Here is a 20,439-nt window from a genome sequence, read left to right on the forward strand (position 1 = left end):
AAAATTAAAATAATAAATTTATTTTTATAAAATAATAAAGTATATTATTATTTATAATTATTAATTAAGTATATGACAAGAAATTATTCATTAATTTTATTAAATATTTATACTCTTAAGTATTGAGAATGTTAAAATTGAAAACTAATACATATTCAAATGGTAGGTACCAAATAATCAACGATCAATTCAAATTCAATTTAGAACCGACTCACAAAATCATATTTTAATACAGTTTTCAGCACTTAACACTTAATTTTACCGAACATCGCCCCTGAGTTCTTCTAAAATTTTGGAACAATAATTTGTGAGGGATGGTGGACTGATCTGATGTAGGAGGAGCAAATATAATTTCAGAGTTCTTCCTCTATTGGTGAGTTCTTTTTAAAAAGCCGTTTCTCTGTTCACCACCATCTATGCTCATCAAACGCTTTACTCAATTCACCTAGATTGTCATATTCTTCTCCCTTGCCAAGACAGATTGCAGTGCATTTGACCCAAATGGGTACTTTTTGTTATTATACAAGTAATAACTATTATCTTTATTCTTAAACTTCTCACTATATCCTATCTTATTCATAAGATACATGTGTATAAACAGATCTATACACGCGTATCTTGGATCTATACATGTGTATAAACGGAAGTCGTGTTAATGAATTGCATGGATTCAATGTTTACTGCTTGCTTTCATGAATGCTTACTATTTCCACTTTCATTTGATTGAATGCTAATGAAAGTGTTTTATAGATGAATGTTGATAAAAGATACTATGTCTAATTAAACAGAGTATTTTAGCCAATGAGTATATTTTTAAATACTAAGTTTATAAAATTTTATTAGTAAACTTAATGATCAAATTTTAGACTTATGACAAATACAGCTAATACACATGTATTCATCAATTTTTGTTCTGATTTAGAAACATTTTTTTGGGCATTATCAACAATCATAATAGCATAACCACACTGACTGCTCTTCCAAATTTCAATTTTTGTTCCACTTTCATTTTCAAAATTTTCAGTCCCTAACGAATCTCGACTTATTTTAGAGAATATTTAACAAAAATAAAATATTGCAAACGGTTAAAGAACTTGAGTTTTGAATTCCATATGATTTTATATTAACTAAAACCATTTTAGAAAAGACCCATTTGGTTGGAGAAATGAAGAGTGATGCAATTTTCAGTTTGATCTGGTCTTTCCATTCAGAAAATATCTTTGGGAAATTCTGCTTTTAACCAGAACAGAAGCAGAGGGATGTAAACCTGCATTCAACTTTCTAAATCACCTACAAGATTGTGAACTAAGGTAGAAATTAAGGGCAGAAAAAATTTTCAAAAATAAAATAAAATTATAAAACTTGTAAAACTAAACCATTTCTGTTCATTTTCTAAGAATCGAATTTACAGGAGTTTCTAGCCGTGGTGTCAAATTCTAACAATATTATAGAGGTGTTATCCTTTGTACGCAGCGTTCTAGCCTCACTTAACAAATAGTTCGCAATCTTCTCAGTTGAATTTTCTTTTTCCGTGGCATATCGCTCCCTCATCTGTGCACCATAAAGAAGTTTCACAATCTCATTACCACGAACACCAGCCATTTTCCCGGATAATAGATTCAAGAAAAAATGTGGGCTAAAGCAAGGAGCCATACCTGAAGGACAAGCTGAGTTGCCTTCCTAATGCTGATAACATCCCATAAGCCATCGCTGCACCAGAATTCAAGGTCACATTTATGCACCAATGAGAAGAAAAAATATAATAATTAAGCCTTCATCCCAACTATTTTGGATGACCTACATGAACGCCCTTTTTCTCTATCCAACAGTTTCAAAATTTTAATTTCATTAAATGTTTGCACTTATGCAGTGATAAGAGAAGAAATCTTAAATTGCTTAAAAGCAAAGAATAAAAACAAGAAAAATGTATAAGATGCTTGTTTTGTGTTTCTAAACAAGAAAAGAGGCTTGCTCAAGAGATGCAAAAAAACTCGTTCAATAGGCACATTTTTGGTTTATGTTACATTTGATAGGCACACTTTATTCCTGTTGTGAAATTAACAAATAAATGTCTACATTTAGAGATGAAATCTTAATCACTTTAAAACAAAGAAAGAATAAAAATACAGAAAATATAAAATATACTTGTTTCATGCTTCTCAAGGAGAAAAGACGCTTGCTCTATGAGATGCAAAAGAAAAAGTCATTTGATAGGCACATTTGATTATCATTAATCTTAGCGAGCATCATATCCAATGGGGTTCATTAGAACATTAAAAGGAAGATCCGTCCACATAGGCCATGTCAAGAAAAAGAGGGGGAAATTTTAAGTTGCAAAGACTAATATTAATGGAAAGGAAGCATACTACTAAGTCAACATAAATAACCAAAAAAAGGTCAGTCAACATAAATAACCAAAAAAAAAAAAGCCATCATTGGGAGTAGAATCACCTTGCCAAGAGTGCAAACGCCCTGCTTGCTTGATCCATATGTACAACTTGACTTATATAAGGCTCTGAACTGAAACGGGAATCTTGTTGTTTCAAAAATTTGTCTCCAAGCATCCGAGCAAGGTTTATGCCTGAATAGTACAACAATGAAAGTAAGCAGCAAGGAACATCCAAAAATGCTATTGATAAATTAGATGAAGTTAATTTGCCATCACCACACAGACGTGTCTCCCCATCTTTCAATGGTTCTCCTGTTTCTTTGATGCGAAGCCTTTCAGAATAACTAGTTATTTTATGGTCTTCTGTCATCTTAATCTGTTCTCCATCAATACTGCCACAATAAGATTGCATCCAGTTGTAAAGATGGTGTCAGATGCATAGCCAAAAGAGCAAACATAAATTTAAGAACCATATAGCATTTTTTCTTTTAAATACAAGGAACTATACTTCAGATAATAACAGCCGTGCAATTAGTCCGGAGCAAGTGAAAAGTGAGGCACAAATATCACATTTCCAATAATAGCCACCGACTTCAGACTACCACAACTAAACAAACAATGGCTGCCACTGGCAGAATTGACCCCAAAAAACAGCTGACATCCTGTTATTTCTCCTATGTTCTTTCAAAATAAATGTTAGGATAAAGATTCAGTCATCTTTGTCACTGCCATCATTGCCATTGTAGTTTCAAATGAAAATTGAAAAATCAAATAAAATTTGATAGTTGAATATAATAGGAAGCCTCTACAGCATCTGCAGTAAACAAAGCAAATACCCTCCACCTGCCTGCCTCCCAAGGATCCTATCAGTATAAGCCATTATATAAATGCATAATAATAGTCATATTGTAATTTCAATACTCAGAATCCTACCTCCTGCTTCTAATTGGTAGGGAAGAGATGGCAAAAAGACTATAATTTATACTGGAATGCAGTGCATGCCTCAGCAAATTTCTGGCAATCTTAAGGTATGATAATAGGTACTTCCTCCCCATTCTAATGAAATTGTCTACATACTTGTCACTGCATTAGCACAAGTTTGCTGGGCTCAGCCTATAGAAGTGGTAAGTGCTTTATGAGTAGCTACAGCATATAATGTGGATCTATATATGTAAAGCAAACCCATTTCCTGTACCAATTTCATGTGTCTTGACCCAGAAAAGATGTCCAGATGCACTGCACAAATGTAATCATTTGATGTGAACATTTCATGTCTCTCCCAATTGTTTGAAAATACATCAAGCTAATTGGCTTCTAATAAATACCAGAATAATCTTAAGACGGAAAATGGGAACACCATGCATCCAATGATTTGGAACTACAAAGACATAATTGAAGGATTAGGTTACTAATATTTCAAGTTATCAAGTATTAAACCTAAATTTCAGTCTACTGAATAATGAGCTGCCCAAAAGGGTTCTGTAGAAAATAAACACTATATGCAAAAGGACTTGCCATTGCAAGCTGCACATGGTTAACAAATAACACAATTATTTGGCAAAACACAAGCATTGCTATCCTTGGAAGGATTATTGCTTTGCTTTTTCTATACCACCAGCATATCATGGTAATGCCATTGTCAAAACAATTGCTTCATACTGGCAATCACCACCATTGCCAAAACATACACCAAAACTAGGGGTGCAGTTGGTTTGATTTGACTCAGTTTTAGCCTAAATTGATGATCAAACCAAACACATTAGTTCTTCAAATGTATAAACCATAAACTGATGGTTCAAACTTAAAAAAAAATAAAACAAAAGGTTTCGGGGTTTGTCCAATTAATTATCAATTTTTAGAACTTCTAATTCGTAAGGATTGTTGGGCATAGTTTTTGTTTTCTATTTTCATTTCTATAATGTGAAGAAACATATTATGACAATGTGCTTGATTGCATGGCTAGTTTTAAGTTTCTTTTGCTAGTTTCCAGCTGTTTTCAAAATAAATAAATAAACATCAGATTTTATGATTTTCAGTTGTTTTGGCAACTTGAATTAACTTTTGTGGACTAAATCGTTCATTTTTTCCAGACATAATTTTTAATCAAAATAAAATTACAATGTGGATTTAAAGAATAATTAAAATAACATATTCATAAATTTCTAAAATCTTGAAAGAAAACAAGTAGTCATTTAAAAAATATTTTTTACTAGAAAAAATTGTGTACAATAATATTGTTCTTGTAGCCCTAAAAAGTGATTTTCAAATATAATAATTAACTGAAATAATTATAATAATTTTTATCTTTATTAAAATATTTTTTTAATTTATATTCCTTTTGTACTTTTGTTATGATTACAGTTTTAATTGTTATTTGAGTCGAGCATTTGTTCAATCAAGTTTTTAATTTGTTTTAGTTTTGCAATGTTTTTCAGCTTTTAGTTTTTGTTTCTAGTTTTTGCTTTCATAATTCTTGATAATGATATCAAACAACCCCTAAATTATCAACAAAGATACTGGATAATTATTTTAATAATTTTAAACCATTAACCAGGATAAGAGTAAGTAATTAAGTCATAATTACCGTAATTGAGATGAGCCCAAGTATTACATATTGCTAGTGAGCTCAGCTTCCAAATCTTGCTTGTTCTGTTGGGATCTAGGGTTGATACTTATAGGAGGGGAAAAGCTCCTCTTATCCTACACAATCGATGCGGGACAAATGCAAGGGCAGCACTCCAAGTAGGTCCAGTGGGGGCAGGTGTGCAGGCAGCCAGCATGCAGCAAGAGCAGCAGCACTGCCGCACAAGAGCTGGGCACTGGGCTTTGGGCACCTCCCTTGTCCCACATCGACAAAGTGAAAGGTTGGGGAGCCTCCCAACCTCAATAAAAACTCCACCCATCTCATATGTTTTTCTTATTTACATTAGAACATTTTTCAAGGAAAATTAAATCAATAAAACTTTTAAGTTTGCAATAATTCAACACATACAAGTAGAAATATTAATAAATTATGATTAAATAAATATATGAATATAAAAAAAAAATAACATTTACTTTTTGGTCTTGCCATCACCACCCACTAACATGCTAAATCACGAGAAACAATGACTTCCAACAATTTCTAACCAGAAACACCCCCTAGAACAACCATGCCAGTACTTTCAAAATTCAGTCTTTCAAAAATCAGTTACCAAGACAACTAGCATTAGCTGCATTACCACCTTCATCAAGACCACCATGTCCAACACCATGCTAGCACCAAAAAACCACCACCACCCATCAAGACCTAAGCAGCATGAGCAGTAATCTGTCACCACCTCACACAACCACCCCTAATAACCCATTGGTGCAATGTGAACACATTCATCATCTCCAAAAGTAAGCATTAAGGTAATCATCAACAACAACAACAAAAACCAAGCCTTAAGTCCCATTAGGTGGGGTCGGTTATATGAATCCTTTTCTGCCAATTTATGTGATTATGAACCATTTCTTTTGACAAGTTCAAGGATATTAAATCCTTACTATATCCTCCCAAATTATTTTAGGTCTACGCCTACCCCTACCCCTTCTACTACCCCCCACAGTAACTAACTCATTCTTCCTTACTGGTGCACTATGTGGCCTACGTTACAAGTGTCCATACCATCTGAGTCGTCCCTCCCTTATCTTGTCTTCTATAGGAGCTACACATAACTTACCAAAGATATGTTCATTCCTTAATTTATCTTTCAATATTATACCACTCATCCATCTAAGCAATCTCATCTCGGCAACTTTTACTTTTTGGATATTATGTTTCTTCGTCGCCTAACATTCCAATCCAAATAGCATAGCTGGTCTTATAGCTGTCCTATAAAACTTTACTTTCAATTTTAAGGGTATTCTACGATCACATGGCACACTTGAAGCACTTCTCTGTTTTACCCAACCTTCTTTAACTCTATGCATTACATCATCTTCAATTTCTCCTTCAGCTTGCATAATAGATCCAAAGTATCAAAATCTACAAGTCCTATTTATTTCTTCATCATTAAGTTTAACTTTGTCTCCAATATTCCCCTTATCATTACCCAACCTGCTTTAACTCTATACATTACATCATCTGCAATTTCTCCTTCAGCTTGCATAATAGATCCAAGGTATTGAAATCTACAAGTGTTATTTATTTCTTCATCATCAAGTTTAACTTTGTCTCCAATATTCCCCTTATCATTACTAAAATTACATTTCATATATTCTGTCTTATTTCTACTTATCCTAAAGCCTCTAGATTCCAAAACTTCTCTCCATAATTCTAACTCAGCCTCTACTCTGTCCCTGATTTCATCAATTAATACAATATCATCTGCAAACAACATACACCATGGAACCTCCTTTTGAATACTCTTAGTCAATTGGTCCATCACTAAAGCAAAAAGATAAGGACTCAAAGCAGATCCTTGATGTACACCTATGGTGATTGGAAATCTAAGGTAATCATACTTCTAACAAAATGTCAACATAATTGTCACTGCTATTACCTACGAATCCACACTCACTTTGAATTGACTATTTTGATCATATAAGAGGGAGTCCTTTGGTACCATTATAGAAAAAAGTATGAAAACGGAACAAAAATTCAAAACTAAACTGTTAATACTCTCAACACTAAAAAAAATTTAAAAAGCATAATTGAATGCATGTTCATTTTTGTCCTTGGATCAAATAAAAATGATAAAAATATATGATTAGAATAATAAAAATGCAAAAAAATATAAATTAAAAAATAAAAAATATTAGTGATCATTTGATTAATTATTATATTTTCAAACACCTCTTATTTCTCCAAGAACTAGTACATGACGGTTGAAAATGGTGGACATATCTTTTGGAAGATTTTTCAAACTTTTTTGAGAAATTTCATGGATATTTTTCTTTCAATTTTATTTTATATTCACATGGTAATTTCATTTTCATTTTTCATTAAAAAAATTGTGTACATAATGATTTAATTCACACAAGTGAATTCTAGGACCACTACAAATGAAAATTATAAAATCTGGTTTCCAATTTTACCCATAACAGCTAAGACCAGCAATGTAGAGAAATGAGTTGTTGTCACTTGTCTCTTCACTACGGAAAGAGAAAATAGAATGATACCAAAGAGCCCCCACACTCTTATGCATATTTGCAAATAAAAATGGGAGGTTGATAGAGGGCCATATGGGCAAGTTTGAACCTCAAGACTTCTGGTGCCTAAAAGCATTGCTTTGGTTGTAAAATGGTTGTGGGAATGATTTACTTTAGAATCAAACTGCATATGGCATGAGGTTATGAAGATTATGAATTTCAACAAGATGGGGCAGGATGCGAGAGAAAGGTATCTAAGCTACACTGCAATCCCTAGGACATTTATAGGCGATGACAGAAAGGATGGGAAAGAAGATAAGGTTCTATTTCCTTCCCGTCAAATATTTAATAATCAAGTTATGCATGGGTATACAGTAAAAGTCTTTTTTTAAAGGCAGATATACCCACACCCTAAAACCACAGACATGCACACATACAAAACTTCCTGTAATGGGAGTCGAAATCTTGGCTTCCCTTCTGGGAAGTCAAGAGATGGGCCACATGCCCATGCACAGCACAAGATAAAAGGTTCAGAATATCTCCCTCTCCCTATAAATCAAAACAAAGAAAAATGAAAGCTTTTTCACTTCCTTTTCCTTTCCCCCCCCCCCCCAACCCAACCCCCAGTTTTATTTTCAGTTCCTTTCTCCTCTAATGCCCATGAAGTGAACTTTGGCAATCAAGTCTAAGTAACAACAAATTTCACCAAACCTCAAAATATTCTGTATGCAAACAAAGTTCTTCTAATTTAGCAAAATACATAGCCACCCCCAGATCCTTGTCTTTTGAAAATAAAAAAAAACAAAGCATACAAACAACATATAGCAACAAAAATGAAAAGTTTCCTACATCAAATAGTAACATTAATAAAGTTTCAGGCTTATCCAAAAAAAAAAAAGAAACTTAGCGGGGTGGCGGAGGGGAGAGAGAGAGAGAGAGAGGAAGAAGAATCATGATACGATCATGATAAATCTTAATCCACTATGGAACTACTTGTAAATTAATTAATAAAATACAGAAAATGAAATTATCTGCAATACCAACTGATGCAGATTCAGATAATGTTTGAACATAATTAACCCATAAAGGGAAAGAATGACAACATGAGCACATACTTAACTACACAGGCTGAGTCCCCAACATTTGCACATTGCACAAAGAAATTTTCTTGACCATCAGCCCAAACCAAAAGCACTGTTGCCGTACAACCCTGAAAGGAATCGATTATTATGACATGCAATTGAATAATGTTTTTCATATCTATTCAACTGAAAAGAGACATGCTCCAACTAAATCAAAAAAAGGATCAACAAGATCTCGATATTGCATGCAGTTGCATAATTACTACCAATTTCAACAAATCAGTTAAAGTAGCTCCTATGATTACTTGTTAATTGACAACAATCAGGCAAGAAAGAGAACAGACAACTAGCAGCAGCATTCACAAATTACAGTTCTTCGTTGCTGGGCATTTACAGATTCAACTTCATTTCTCCTATGATATGACAAGAAAAAATATGGGATACATTCAAAAAATGCAAAAAAAAAAAATCCAAAAAAGTGAGAGAAAAGTCTTTAAAGGAGAATTTCATAAAGATGAACACAAGGGAAGGGAGGATAGAACCTCATAATGGTGATTCAGGCATGCTTCAGTTTGAGAAAATGCATCCTTAAGGACATCTGAAGCATCATATAGTGATAAAACCCTTTCCCTTCTCTGTGGATCAGACAGGATAGTAGCAACTATCTCGGGCATAATTCTGGATAATCAAATTATAAAAATGTAGTAAGTATCTGAATGCAGTCGAGAAACATCAAAAAATGCATAACTGGAGAAGATCAATGAAAGTAGTCTTACTATCTAGATGCATGTAACAGGAAAACATGAGCCCCTCCCCACCCCCCCCCCCCAAAAAAAAAAAAAAAAAAAAAACATATAAATAATTAAAAAAATACAAGAACAAAACAGGAAAAAACAAAAAATCCAGAAAGATCAAAATAAAATATTTTTAGTTCGGATCCTCAATGACATCATGATGTAGGATGGGAAAAGGGTAATTGCTACCCAATTTAGAGACCAATTTCAACGATAGAACCAAGGGTTACCCAAATTTGTATAGCTAATAGTAGTTGAAAACTGAAGTATGCATGTTCCCTCCATTGTACCTCCATCCTCCTCACTTCTTCCTTCTTCCCTCTCTTTTCCTCTATTTCTCTTTAGATTCCTCTCTTGGCAGTAATTCCCCATTGCTGTTCTTCATCCTCTTTTTCTTCAGCTCACATCAATTCTAGCACCTTTATTTTCCCTCTGCAGATATCAGATTCCTGCAGAATTCTTGAACCAACTTCTCTTCTCCATCTTTGATTTTCTTCCTTCTATTATCAATTTCCTTCTCTTCCCCTCCTACATTTAATTTGTTAAAATTGTTCATCCAGAGAATTGCATCCACTGCCCTCTTTTCTTATACCACCTTTCAAGTATCATTTTGCAACACTACAACTGCTATTGGAAACAGACTTTTCTGATCAAATCCTCCACAAAGTTTCATTGCCCTCTGACCATGAGTATCGCCCTGTGCACCATTAAAATATTCCCCACCCGCCAACCCTTCAAAATACCTAGTTTTACAGCCCTCTCTTCACACCACCATCATCACTGAAATTCCCATCCCTCCATTTACCAACAACAGGGGCACTATTGCTGGACTACCACCACAGCGGCACCACAAGCCCCATGCTTTAGTAAATGTACATTACCAAAATCAGCATTTGAAATTTTCATGTGCAGAGCAATAATTTGATTCCAGACACGATCCATGTGTGATATTTTGGCAGGAATAGCTAGAAAATGAACTGTCATTATACCATCTGCATTTTGAAGAGTCAACTGTCACTGCCAGCAGGGCCCAGCATAAAGAATCAGACTCCATTGCTGCATTTTGTAATTCTAGATGGATTTGTTTAATTTCTGCATGATACTCAAAACTAAATGTGAATGGAAGATAGTTCTTGAGAAATTGGGAGTTAGGTTTGTGGTTTTGCATAAGTAGAATGAGAACTGAGGCTAAATTGTCTAATAAGGGTCCTTGGTGATATATAGTTGCAGACTTGCAGTAAATAATTCTTTGAAAAAACAAAAAAAAAATGAGCAGCATGGTGACTAATGTTGAGTTGTCGACAGAGGTAGAGTTATTGTCTTGTTGAGTACAATATATGGAAAAGGCTTTGGAGAGTTACTAATGTGTTCAATGAAGTTGCAGCCTTAGGCAAAAGGCCCATTTGATTTTTCTACCACTCAGGAAAGTGGTATAGCTGCCGTTGCTCCTCACACTTTTAAGTTGCACAAAGGCTGTTGATCATTTGAATAAAGGAAAGATTTTAGTGGTGATGGTTCTGATGATGAATATGAATGATTGTATTTCTTGGAGTATTATTTCTCATAGTATGACACGAATGAAGCTCAAAGTTTTACTTGGCGAAAATCAAAATTGAAAGGAACTTCTCAAATTTGATGGATTGAACATGTGGAGATCTTCAAAAGGATATACGTTAACTTAAACATGGATTAGATGAAGTGAGCCATGCAGGAGCAGTTTGTACCTTCCAATTACCAACAAAATGTTCATCTGCATCTCTTTGATTTGAAACAAGAAGATAAGCTAGCAGCAGATTACACTAGCAGGTTCTATCATTTGGCTACTCAGGCCAAGATAGAGTGGAAAGAGGATATTGAGATAGCCTTGTATAGGAAGGGGTTGAAGCCAGCTATTGCCTCCAAGCTTGCGGCATGTCATCTCATTACAATTGGGGATGCCATGTAGGTTGCCACTGAGATAGAGGAGCACATGCAACATATTCCTCCTAGGGCTACATCAACCCTTTAGTTTGAAATACTACAAGTGGGGTTGTGCCCAAGTCAGGTGAATAGTTGGGTAGAGGAATTCAGACAACTGCTCCTCGGAAGACTCTAAACTCCAAAAAGAACTATGGTCCAACTGCCAATCAAGGGCTTTAGGCATCAAGTTGCACAATGTCCTAATCAAGTCAAGGCAATAGCAGACCAAGAAGACGATGATGATGCCATCCAAGTAACTGAAGATGAGATAGAAGTCCCAAGTGACTAAGATGAAGATAGCAACTTGAAAAACTGTTTACTTCTTCAACCTATCCTCTCTTCTGGGTCTTCCCACAAGGTAGAAGAAAATGAAGATAGGAGATTAATTAACATTTTTCAAACTCAATTGATTAATCATACGCAACTTTGTATTTTGGTTGGTGAGTGGTAGTTGTAGTGTTGTACAAATGTAGTCTCTCAAGAAGCGTAAATCCTATAGGGAAGTTAAAATTTGGGGGTTGAACCACATACTAATCCGTAGAAGATTTTTCTTGGGTGAACAATACTAGCTTGAAGGTCCATGGTAGTTGCTTCCTCACTTCCAAGATTTGTTCAATTGTGGAGACTGTGTAGTGAGATACCCTTCCTCTCAAGATTTGTCATATCCTTTTGGGCTGTCCATGGTTGTTTGACAGGAGGGTTAAGCATGATGCTACTAAAATTCATTGTGTACTCCAGTTGGTGATCCTGGTAGTTGTAGTGTTGTACAAATATAGTTTCTAAAGAAGCTCAAGAAGTCAAATTGTGGAGGTTGAACCACATCCTAATCCATACAAGATTGCTTGGGTGAACAATACCAACTTGAAGGTTGATGACCATTGCTTTCTTGATCTTAGCTTCATGTAGGCTTCTTCTAGTTAAAACGAGGTAGAAAGGCTCAGGAAACTGTGGTTGAGATAGATGACAACACCTCTTTTTCACCTTCAAGGCTTCAAGATTGATCCAATCGGGGAGAGAATGCAGCATGTATCCTTCCTCTAAAGATTTGTCATATCTTTTTAAGCCATCCATGGTTATTTGAGAGGAGGGTCTAAGCATGATGCCTATGAGAATTCTTACACCCTCTCTATCAACAAGGAAAAATATAAGTTGATGCCATCTTGAGGTCTTCCATTCATCAAATTGAAGTGCACTTATGAAAGGAGATGATTCTTTCCATGATGATGGACTCCTTGGTGCTTCACCCAACTCAATTGAATCAATTTCTTTTCTGACAAAGGGAATTAAGCAGGTAATTGGATGGATCAATTTGACCAAATTCAGACACCAATTTCAAAGAACAGGGTCAAGGGATTGTTGGGTCCAAAACTCAAAAATGTTAGTAGTTATTATGTGTGTGTAGTTCAATTTATAGTCGGGTAATAAGTATTTGGGGTTTGTTTGTAGTTTAATTAATAGTAGGGTAGTATGTATTTGGAGGTTCGTTTGTACTTTCTACCAGATGTGTGTTTTAGAGGTTTATTTGTAATTTATTGTATCTTAAGATTTTTGTAACTTTCTTATATCTTTAGGCTTTCTCATAAATAGGCTGTGAAAGGCACCTAAGAAGTAGTTTTTGGTCCATTTTGAGAATTGTAGTGAATCTGTTCCCCCCATGGTTTTTCCTTCACTCCTCTCTTCTTCCTTCTTCCTTCTTCCTTCTTCTTCCTTCCCCTCCCCACTCCCTTATTTCTTCTCAAATTTCTCCCTTGGCAGCAATTCCACATTACTGTTCTGCATCACACCTATAAGGTAAAATGATTGCTTGGGATTGAGCTTGCCAATTTCAAATCTGACCAACTTTCATGGCATGCATTCACAGATTGCTGCAGGTTCCAAAGTCACTGATAATAACTTTACAGCAAGAAATGCAACCAGATATTTTATTTTTTTTTAAATATTCAAGTTTGGGCAACTAAAACAGGATAATAAAAGGTTTGCTCCCCTTTTATTCTGCCCAGTTGGCATACCATAATCAGCTGGTGCATTGAGTTCCGGACTATCTCAAAGTATTGCAGCAGTCTGTAGTTTCTTCATTCTCGACCATTCTGTACTTCTATAATTTAACATGATTATTTTAAACTGATGAAATCAAAACAAAACAATTTTTATTTGACATACATGATATCAACTGCATCAATAGTACAAAACTAGTGACAAACTCTACAGCAACTAAAAAGGTGAACATCAAAGAAAGAACATATTCAAAAAGGTTCCCCTAATAATGCAAAACCAAAATATCAGATGATTAAGGTTTCATGGTGAAAATTAGCAACTCCTAGTACGACCACATGATTAAATTTGGCAGGAAGCACTGACTTGCTAGCTGATTTGGCAGCCTCTGCTCCACCATGTCCATCAAAGATACCAAACAGTCCAAACTGCATGATAAACAACTGGGTGAGATTTGACTTTCATGGAAGTGTGTATGATGATCAAATAATAAAAGGGTTATAAATCAACTCAACCCCCCAACTTTGGGTCACCATATCAATTTATCCACTAGGCTTCAAAATCAATCAATTAGGACCATCAAACTTTTGAGATGCATCAGAGACGGGCTTCTTTCTAACCACATTGTTAAACTTTTAAAACGCAATATATAGGTCTAGCCTATGAATCACAATTGAGTTGAAAATTAAAAGATATATTTGACCTCATTTCCCCCCTCAAGTCCCATTGTATTCCTTATTTCAGCTTCTTCAATTGATTATAATGGTAGATGAAATAAAGAATATGGGTTTTAAGAGGAATAATCTATCTTTTTACATCTTGACAAGTCAATTGATAGGTATGGACTTTCATACATGTGCTCGTTGGATAGATTGTCCTATTTGATACATAACAAAATGTCCTGATTGATTGAACCCATGGGCGAACTGAACTAAAAACCAAAATTAAAGGCGCCACACAATAATAACACGTAATAAGACAATAACAAATATGCCAATCCCAAATATTCAAGGTGGGCAACATGACTCGCCAAACAAATGAATAATAAAATACCAAAAAAGAGACAATAGACCTGATCAATCCCATATAAAGGCCAGTGATAAAAGCACACATCTTCCATAGGAAGCTTTTTTGCCCCTCGACGCAAAGCCATGGGATCTGCAGCAATTCCTACTCTAAAGGGAATCTGACGCTCAGTATGTGATGTTATTTGGACCTGGTACACAACCAAAAAACAAAAATTCTAAGATCAATTAATTAACGAGAGATTTTACAAGCACAAACATACAAAAGCACATCCTACATTGACCAATTGAGGTAATCACAGAACTACCTTTTCAATAAATAGTCACAAAAACTCGGATTCATAACAGAAGTAAAGAACAAAGGGGAAGAAAAATGAGAAGGACAAAAACAAAATAAAAGGTGGACCTACAAAAATAAAGGTGGACCGACCTACAAAAATCAGCAATCAACTTGCAAATTCAATGGATTTAACAATTCATAGTTTAATGGTCTGTTGGGTATCATATCTGTTTTCTATATTATTATTTTTTTCTGTACAGTGAAGAAAAAGATTATGAAAACACATTTGTTTACATTATCAGTTTTTTTTTTTTAATCTGTTGTTGGTTTTCAGCTATTTTCAAAAAAAACTGAAAACCAAATTTTACGGTTTTCAGTTGTTTTCAGCAACCTATTGCCAAAATACTTTAATATCCATAATTCACTTTTGCAGATTAAATCATTCATTTTACACATAATTAAAATTAAATGACCATATGAATTTAAAATAAAACTAAAATAAAAATATACCATTTAGAAAATATTTTTACAGTTTTTTAATTGTCATGTACAATAAGATTGTTCTTGTAAAGTAAATTCTAAAATATAATAATTTTATTTTTACTATAATACCTTTAATTTTTATTTTTCTTTACTTTTATTATTTTAATCATATATTTTAAATTTTTAATGGATTCAAGGAAAAAAATGAGCATTTGTTCAATCTTGTTTTTAATTTGTCTTAATTTCAGAAATATTAACCAAATAGGTTGCTGATTTTCAGTTATCAATTTTTTCTTCTAATTTTTAGTTTTTAGTTTTTGTTTACGAATTTCGTTTTCATAATTTTTTACAATGATAACAGCAACCCCTTAAACACTCTAAGCTCTAATAAATTTAGTAAACTTACAAATTTGAAAGGAAAAATGAATATTGAAACATGCAGAATCTTTAAGTCTCAACACAAACACTCAGAGAGGTAAAAATCGACTTACATAAACATTTGAAGTTGTGCCAAGAGTTATTATGTCTCCATTTGCAAGCTCAATTGGATCGCCCCAGTGTCTACTCCCAGAATCGTGATGGTGTATTGCCCGAGAATTCAAGAGTGTGCCATTTAGACTACCCATGTCCACCAGCTCCCATTTCAGTTTCTACAAGAAGATACGAGTTCAACATAGTTAGGGAATCACAAAAAACAGGCACGAGCTTTAAAGTTCAAGCCAAATGTTAATCGAAGTGGAAGTTCTGTAAAATTTTACATTCAAATTCCAGCTTATTAATGCATGTTTCCCAGAAACTTCTGAATCCTTTAGTAATAGATCACTTGGGTAAACCCTTCCAAGAGTCAATGGAAGCCTGGAAGTATTTGTTGACTGTACAGAACAACGAAGCCCACAAGAAGGTCCAGAGATAACCTCCAGGGTGAGGCTGCTTCCTGCACTTCTAACAGAAAGATATAATGATGTGCTTTACAAACTTGGCCAAACAGATAGACATACAAAACATTAGTTTTCATATAAAAGAGAGAGAAAGAGAAAATACTTTGATCTTTAATGTCCTTGGGCACAAATGCTTTAAATCTATCATTTTCAATACCAACTTTCAAGTCATAACTTAAATCTTCCTTTTTAACAGGTTTTTGTTCCTCAGCTGAGAATATTTTTACTGGGCGTTTCAGCGTCTGACCAACAAAAACTTCTTCGGGAGGGTCAGAAATGAGATCTAGAACCAAGCTTTCACCTGAGATAAGTAAAATATAAATTTGATTCACCGCAGCATAAGAGGTCAGCTCAATACAAAAACAAACTTACCTTAAAAATAATTTTTTCGTAAAAAATAAATAAATAAATAAATGATAAAAGTGTATACCTTGGACCAAATGGGGGGCTGCAGAGGGAAGCCTCTGTTTATGAACAAGGCCATGAGTTCGGGGTGAACTGAAATGCCCTTCAGTTTGAGGACATGACCCCTCTAAAACAGAATTTCTTGCTGATTCGTCGCCTTGGCTTTGAACCAGATCCAAATCCTCTGAAACAAGAGGCCTCTCTAGATCACCAACCTATAAAAGAAGGAACCACAGGGTGCAAAAAGCATGGAAGTTATTATAAATTGTCAATCAGAAGCCACAACCATGCCACCTAAAAGAGTGAGGTTACCATGTAGTCATCAACATAAAAATGCAAAAAGAACCAACAAATGTCAACACACAAATATATATGCAATCTCAGATTCTTAGAAAAAGGCATATTGACATACAATTCAACAAGATATATCACGAATTATCACATGAAACAAAGAGTAACAGTTAATTTAATAGAAGAGAAAAAAAAGGAAATGAGTTTCCTTTCCCCCTTCTCTTCTCGTAAATGGAGAGAAGACCCAAAAAAAAAAAAAAGTGGGGAGAAAAAAGGGTGAAAAAAAGCCACTTATTTTTTCTCCCCAATCTTGAGAAAATGAAGAGAAACAGCACATAAAGACTGAATCACCTTTGTACAATTTTAAAAAGTATCCCTCTAGGAGGATACTTTAAAAATGGCAATTGAATTTTGTTTTCTTTTCCCATTTTTCTCTCCAAACTCTATCTTATTAAACCAAACAAAGCGGGGAAAAACTATTTCCTTTATCTTCTTTTCTCTTTTCTTCTTTTCCATAAGTTTCTTTTCTCCTCTCCACTTCTATACAGCCAGATGAACTGTAAAAAATCAATGCAACTTGACTAACTCCTGATGTTCAGCTAGCACATAAAATGATAAAAGTACAATTTGTCAAAGCAATAAATCAAGTACTCATATGTAAAGAAAATGGTACAACATGAAAAATATTTTTAAAAATGCTGCATTGACCTTCAGACTATAATACAACTGCTATAACAGTTCACGGCAAAATCCTTATCAATCCTTGTCGAATTGCTCCCAATGAGAGTTCTCAAGTTGAGACTCAAATGTGGATGCAAGAATAACTTCATTCAGAAACACATTACAGAAGCTTGATGCAGAGGAGAACATAATAAGATAGTCAATATGTTGTTGTTGTTGTTGTACATGTACAACATCATCAGAATTGAAAACAATAAGAAACTTGTGCCACAGGAACAGGCCTAAATAGAACACCTCTAGGCTTATCCCACCAAGCAGGCCAAGCATCATGGATCACAGCTTAAAGCATAGTGCCTACTCGGGACACAAAATCTAACACACGAAGCTCATTATCTGTAACTGTGTACATTATAGTTTAGACCTAAACAAGGCTTACAAGAAAAAATTTAAACAAAAAAAAATGCTGCTCACAGAAACAATGACAGAAATATACTCTTGGAAAATCCTTCAACTGAAAGTCTGGACCCTAAGCTCTGTCAAAATGAGAGTAATTAGCTTGCTTTTGACATATAGAATTCTCAATGTTTCGAAAAGTCAAGAGTGGTGCTTATGCTTCAAGTCACAACTACATTTCACTATATCCATTGACCTGGGTGGGTGCCGTAATGAGCTTATGTAGACCCAATATTGGAAAAGGAAACTTAACTATGATATTTGTTTAATTTTGGCAACTAAAATTATCTTCCATGGTTATCAAAACTATAGAATAATTAGTGTCCTACTCTACTAATTTGGGTTTTTTTAGGTTGCAAGAAAAAAAAAATAAGAATATAAATTCCAACTAGTCGCAGAAGTTTTTGTTTGTTGATTGTATTCAACCAAAAGATTTCTCTTCACTTTTTTTTTTGGAGACTTTTGTTTTCTGTTTATGTTTGGGGCGTAAATAGCCATAAAGAATCCCTTGTGGGTTGTCTAAGGACCAAGCAATAATGTTGTGATGACCCTAAAATTTTCATTCCGTCATGATTCCATCATAATCATTAAGACCAACAAAAAATTGAAAATGAGTGTGCCAATTCAATTTGTGAATGTATTACGCTGGTATGTATAAAAAATTTCAAGGACCACAGGTCTACAAATAACACTATAGCTTTGGGAAAACTGCGTCACAATGTATATTAATATTAATGGTACCCCATCAGAGCTAAACATTAAAATTGGATCATGAATCAATGTTCAACCCCTCAAAAAACAATCAACTTATCTTAATACTAAGGAGAATTGCTTCGGACATATTAAATTCAGAAAATTCTTACAAAAAATGGATATTGTAAAATAGATCTCACAAACCAATATATGAAAATGAAAAAAAAATTCCACCCCTTACTGAATTCACCAATAAAATGTGATTAACAATATATTCTCATGACCACTCCAGCAACCTAAGAGCTAGATTGGAGTGACAATCAATGTACAGCAACGCTTGCATTACTTGTGTCTAATGCAAATGATATTTGTTTCTTGCACAATGAATCCACTAAAATGTTACAAAATTAAATAGAAAATAAAATGATAACACCCAATAAATGCTTGGGGAAAGGGGAGAAATGAAAGAGAAACAAAGAAGTAAGAAAAGAAACCAATATATATACCAATCCTCAATCACAAGGTATCCTTGTGATGTCTGGACAAGTGCAGTGGGCAGAATTCGCAACTGCTGATTGGCCAAGTGGAAGATAAATTTTTCAAATGAAAACTAGATTCCCAAGCTTTAGTTCAATATCATTGTGACAATAAGAAAATTAGAAGTGTATCCTCCCGGCTTCCATTGAAAAGCAACTTAATTTAAGTCAGCGTAACAATGGCCCAGACAACACTGCTAATTCCATTTAATTGAGCAAAAAGAACGTTTCCATTCCTCACTAACATTTATACCAAATTGAACTCAATCCATAGCTGCTTTGCAGTGCCAACTCAACGAGTGCAATCAAAATCCGCGAATGCATAAAGGGCGGCACCCCTCCTCAGACAAGCTAGCTGGCGAACAAACATGCACTGACCCGAGATTTTCAATTAAAACAATTGCAACACCAAATGCGGAACGAAGACATAAATTCAGGCACCAAATAAGCCCACCAAAAAGAAAGCCATACTAATAACCCCAATTAAACCCTAGTATTTAAGATCATTCGCCATGCATAATACCCTTTCGCGTCCGAAACCCCACCCACTCATTTCCCCGTTTTAATTTTTCGCGAACGCATTTCGAACCAAATTGACGAAAACGCACACAGCCAAAACATTAACAATGCGAGTAGAATAAAGAATCAGAGAGCAAGGATTGGGGGGTTGCAGCGTACGGCGGAGTGGGAAGAGAAGAGAGTCACCTTGATCGGGCGGGCGCGGGAGGAGCGGGAGAGGAAGAAGCGCCATGGTTTGCAGGCAAGAAGGAGGAGGAGGAGGATCAGAAGCAGCATAAGGAGGGAGAGGCCGACGATGCTCTCTAGCATCGCCATCGTCCTCGCTCCGCGGGATGAGGGAGAAGAAGGGGCAGGAGAATGGGGGTGGGGCTGGAAATTGCGAGAACCCCGCTTTGAAATGGTCGCATTAATTTGTTTCTCCCCAAACGACTTTATGCAACTCTTGCCCTTCACACATGCCATGCTCATCTCATCTCGTCTCATCTCATCCCATCTCATCTCTTCTCTCCACATGTCCATCTCACCATGCAAAGTAAGAATCCCAAAACCCAAAAAGTAAGTTTCTTTTCTCTTTTTCTTTTTTTCTTTTTTGCAAGAAGAAAAGTGGGTATTATTCTAATTATAGTAAATTATTATTATTATTATTATGGATAAGGAAAAATGGGTGCTACTAGTATTAATATTATATGATTTTATGTATGTATGAGCTTCTTGAAGGCATGCTTTTATGCCATATATTCCAATGACAAAAGAATATGCAGCATGCATATATATATGTGGTAGATGAGATTGAGACATATATGG

The 20,439-nt window shown here is 34.8% G+C and overlaps 1 protein-coding gene across 1 annotated transcript; it reads right to left on the bottom strand.

Moving 5' to 3' along the window:
* Window positions 1–1,333: 1,333 nt before the first annotated feature.
* Window positions 1,334–20,076, bottom strand: LOC131150186 (protein phosphatase 2C 70). Its single transcript, XM_058100782.1, has 13 exons — window positions 19,822–20,076; window positions 16,488–16,677; window positions 16,161–16,358; window positions 15,878–16,053; window positions 15,611–15,769; window positions 14,404–14,547; window positions 13,698–13,759; window positions 9,129–9,264; window positions 8,620–8,714; window positions 2,666–2,781; window positions 2,452–2,581; window positions 1,656–1,710; window positions 1,334–1,551 (listed from the first exon to the last, which is right to left on the bottom strand). Exons 1-13 carry the CDS (start codon window positions 19,948–19,950, stop codon window positions 1,393–1,395), a joined length of 1,749 nt encoding a protein of 582 aa, XP_057956765.1. The 5' UTR covers window positions 19,951–20,076; the 3' UTR covers window positions 1,334–1,392.
* Window positions 20,077–20,439: the final 363 nt, after the last annotated feature.

Source organism: Malania oleifera, chromosome 3 (genome assembly GCF_029873635.1).
Source record: "Malania oleifera isolate guangnan ecotype guangnan chromosome 3, ASM2987363v1, whole genome shotgun sequence".
Taxonomy (NCBI): domain Eukaryota; kingdom Viridiplantae; phylum Streptophyta; class Magnoliopsida; order Santalales; family Ximeniaceae; genus Malania; species Malania oleifera.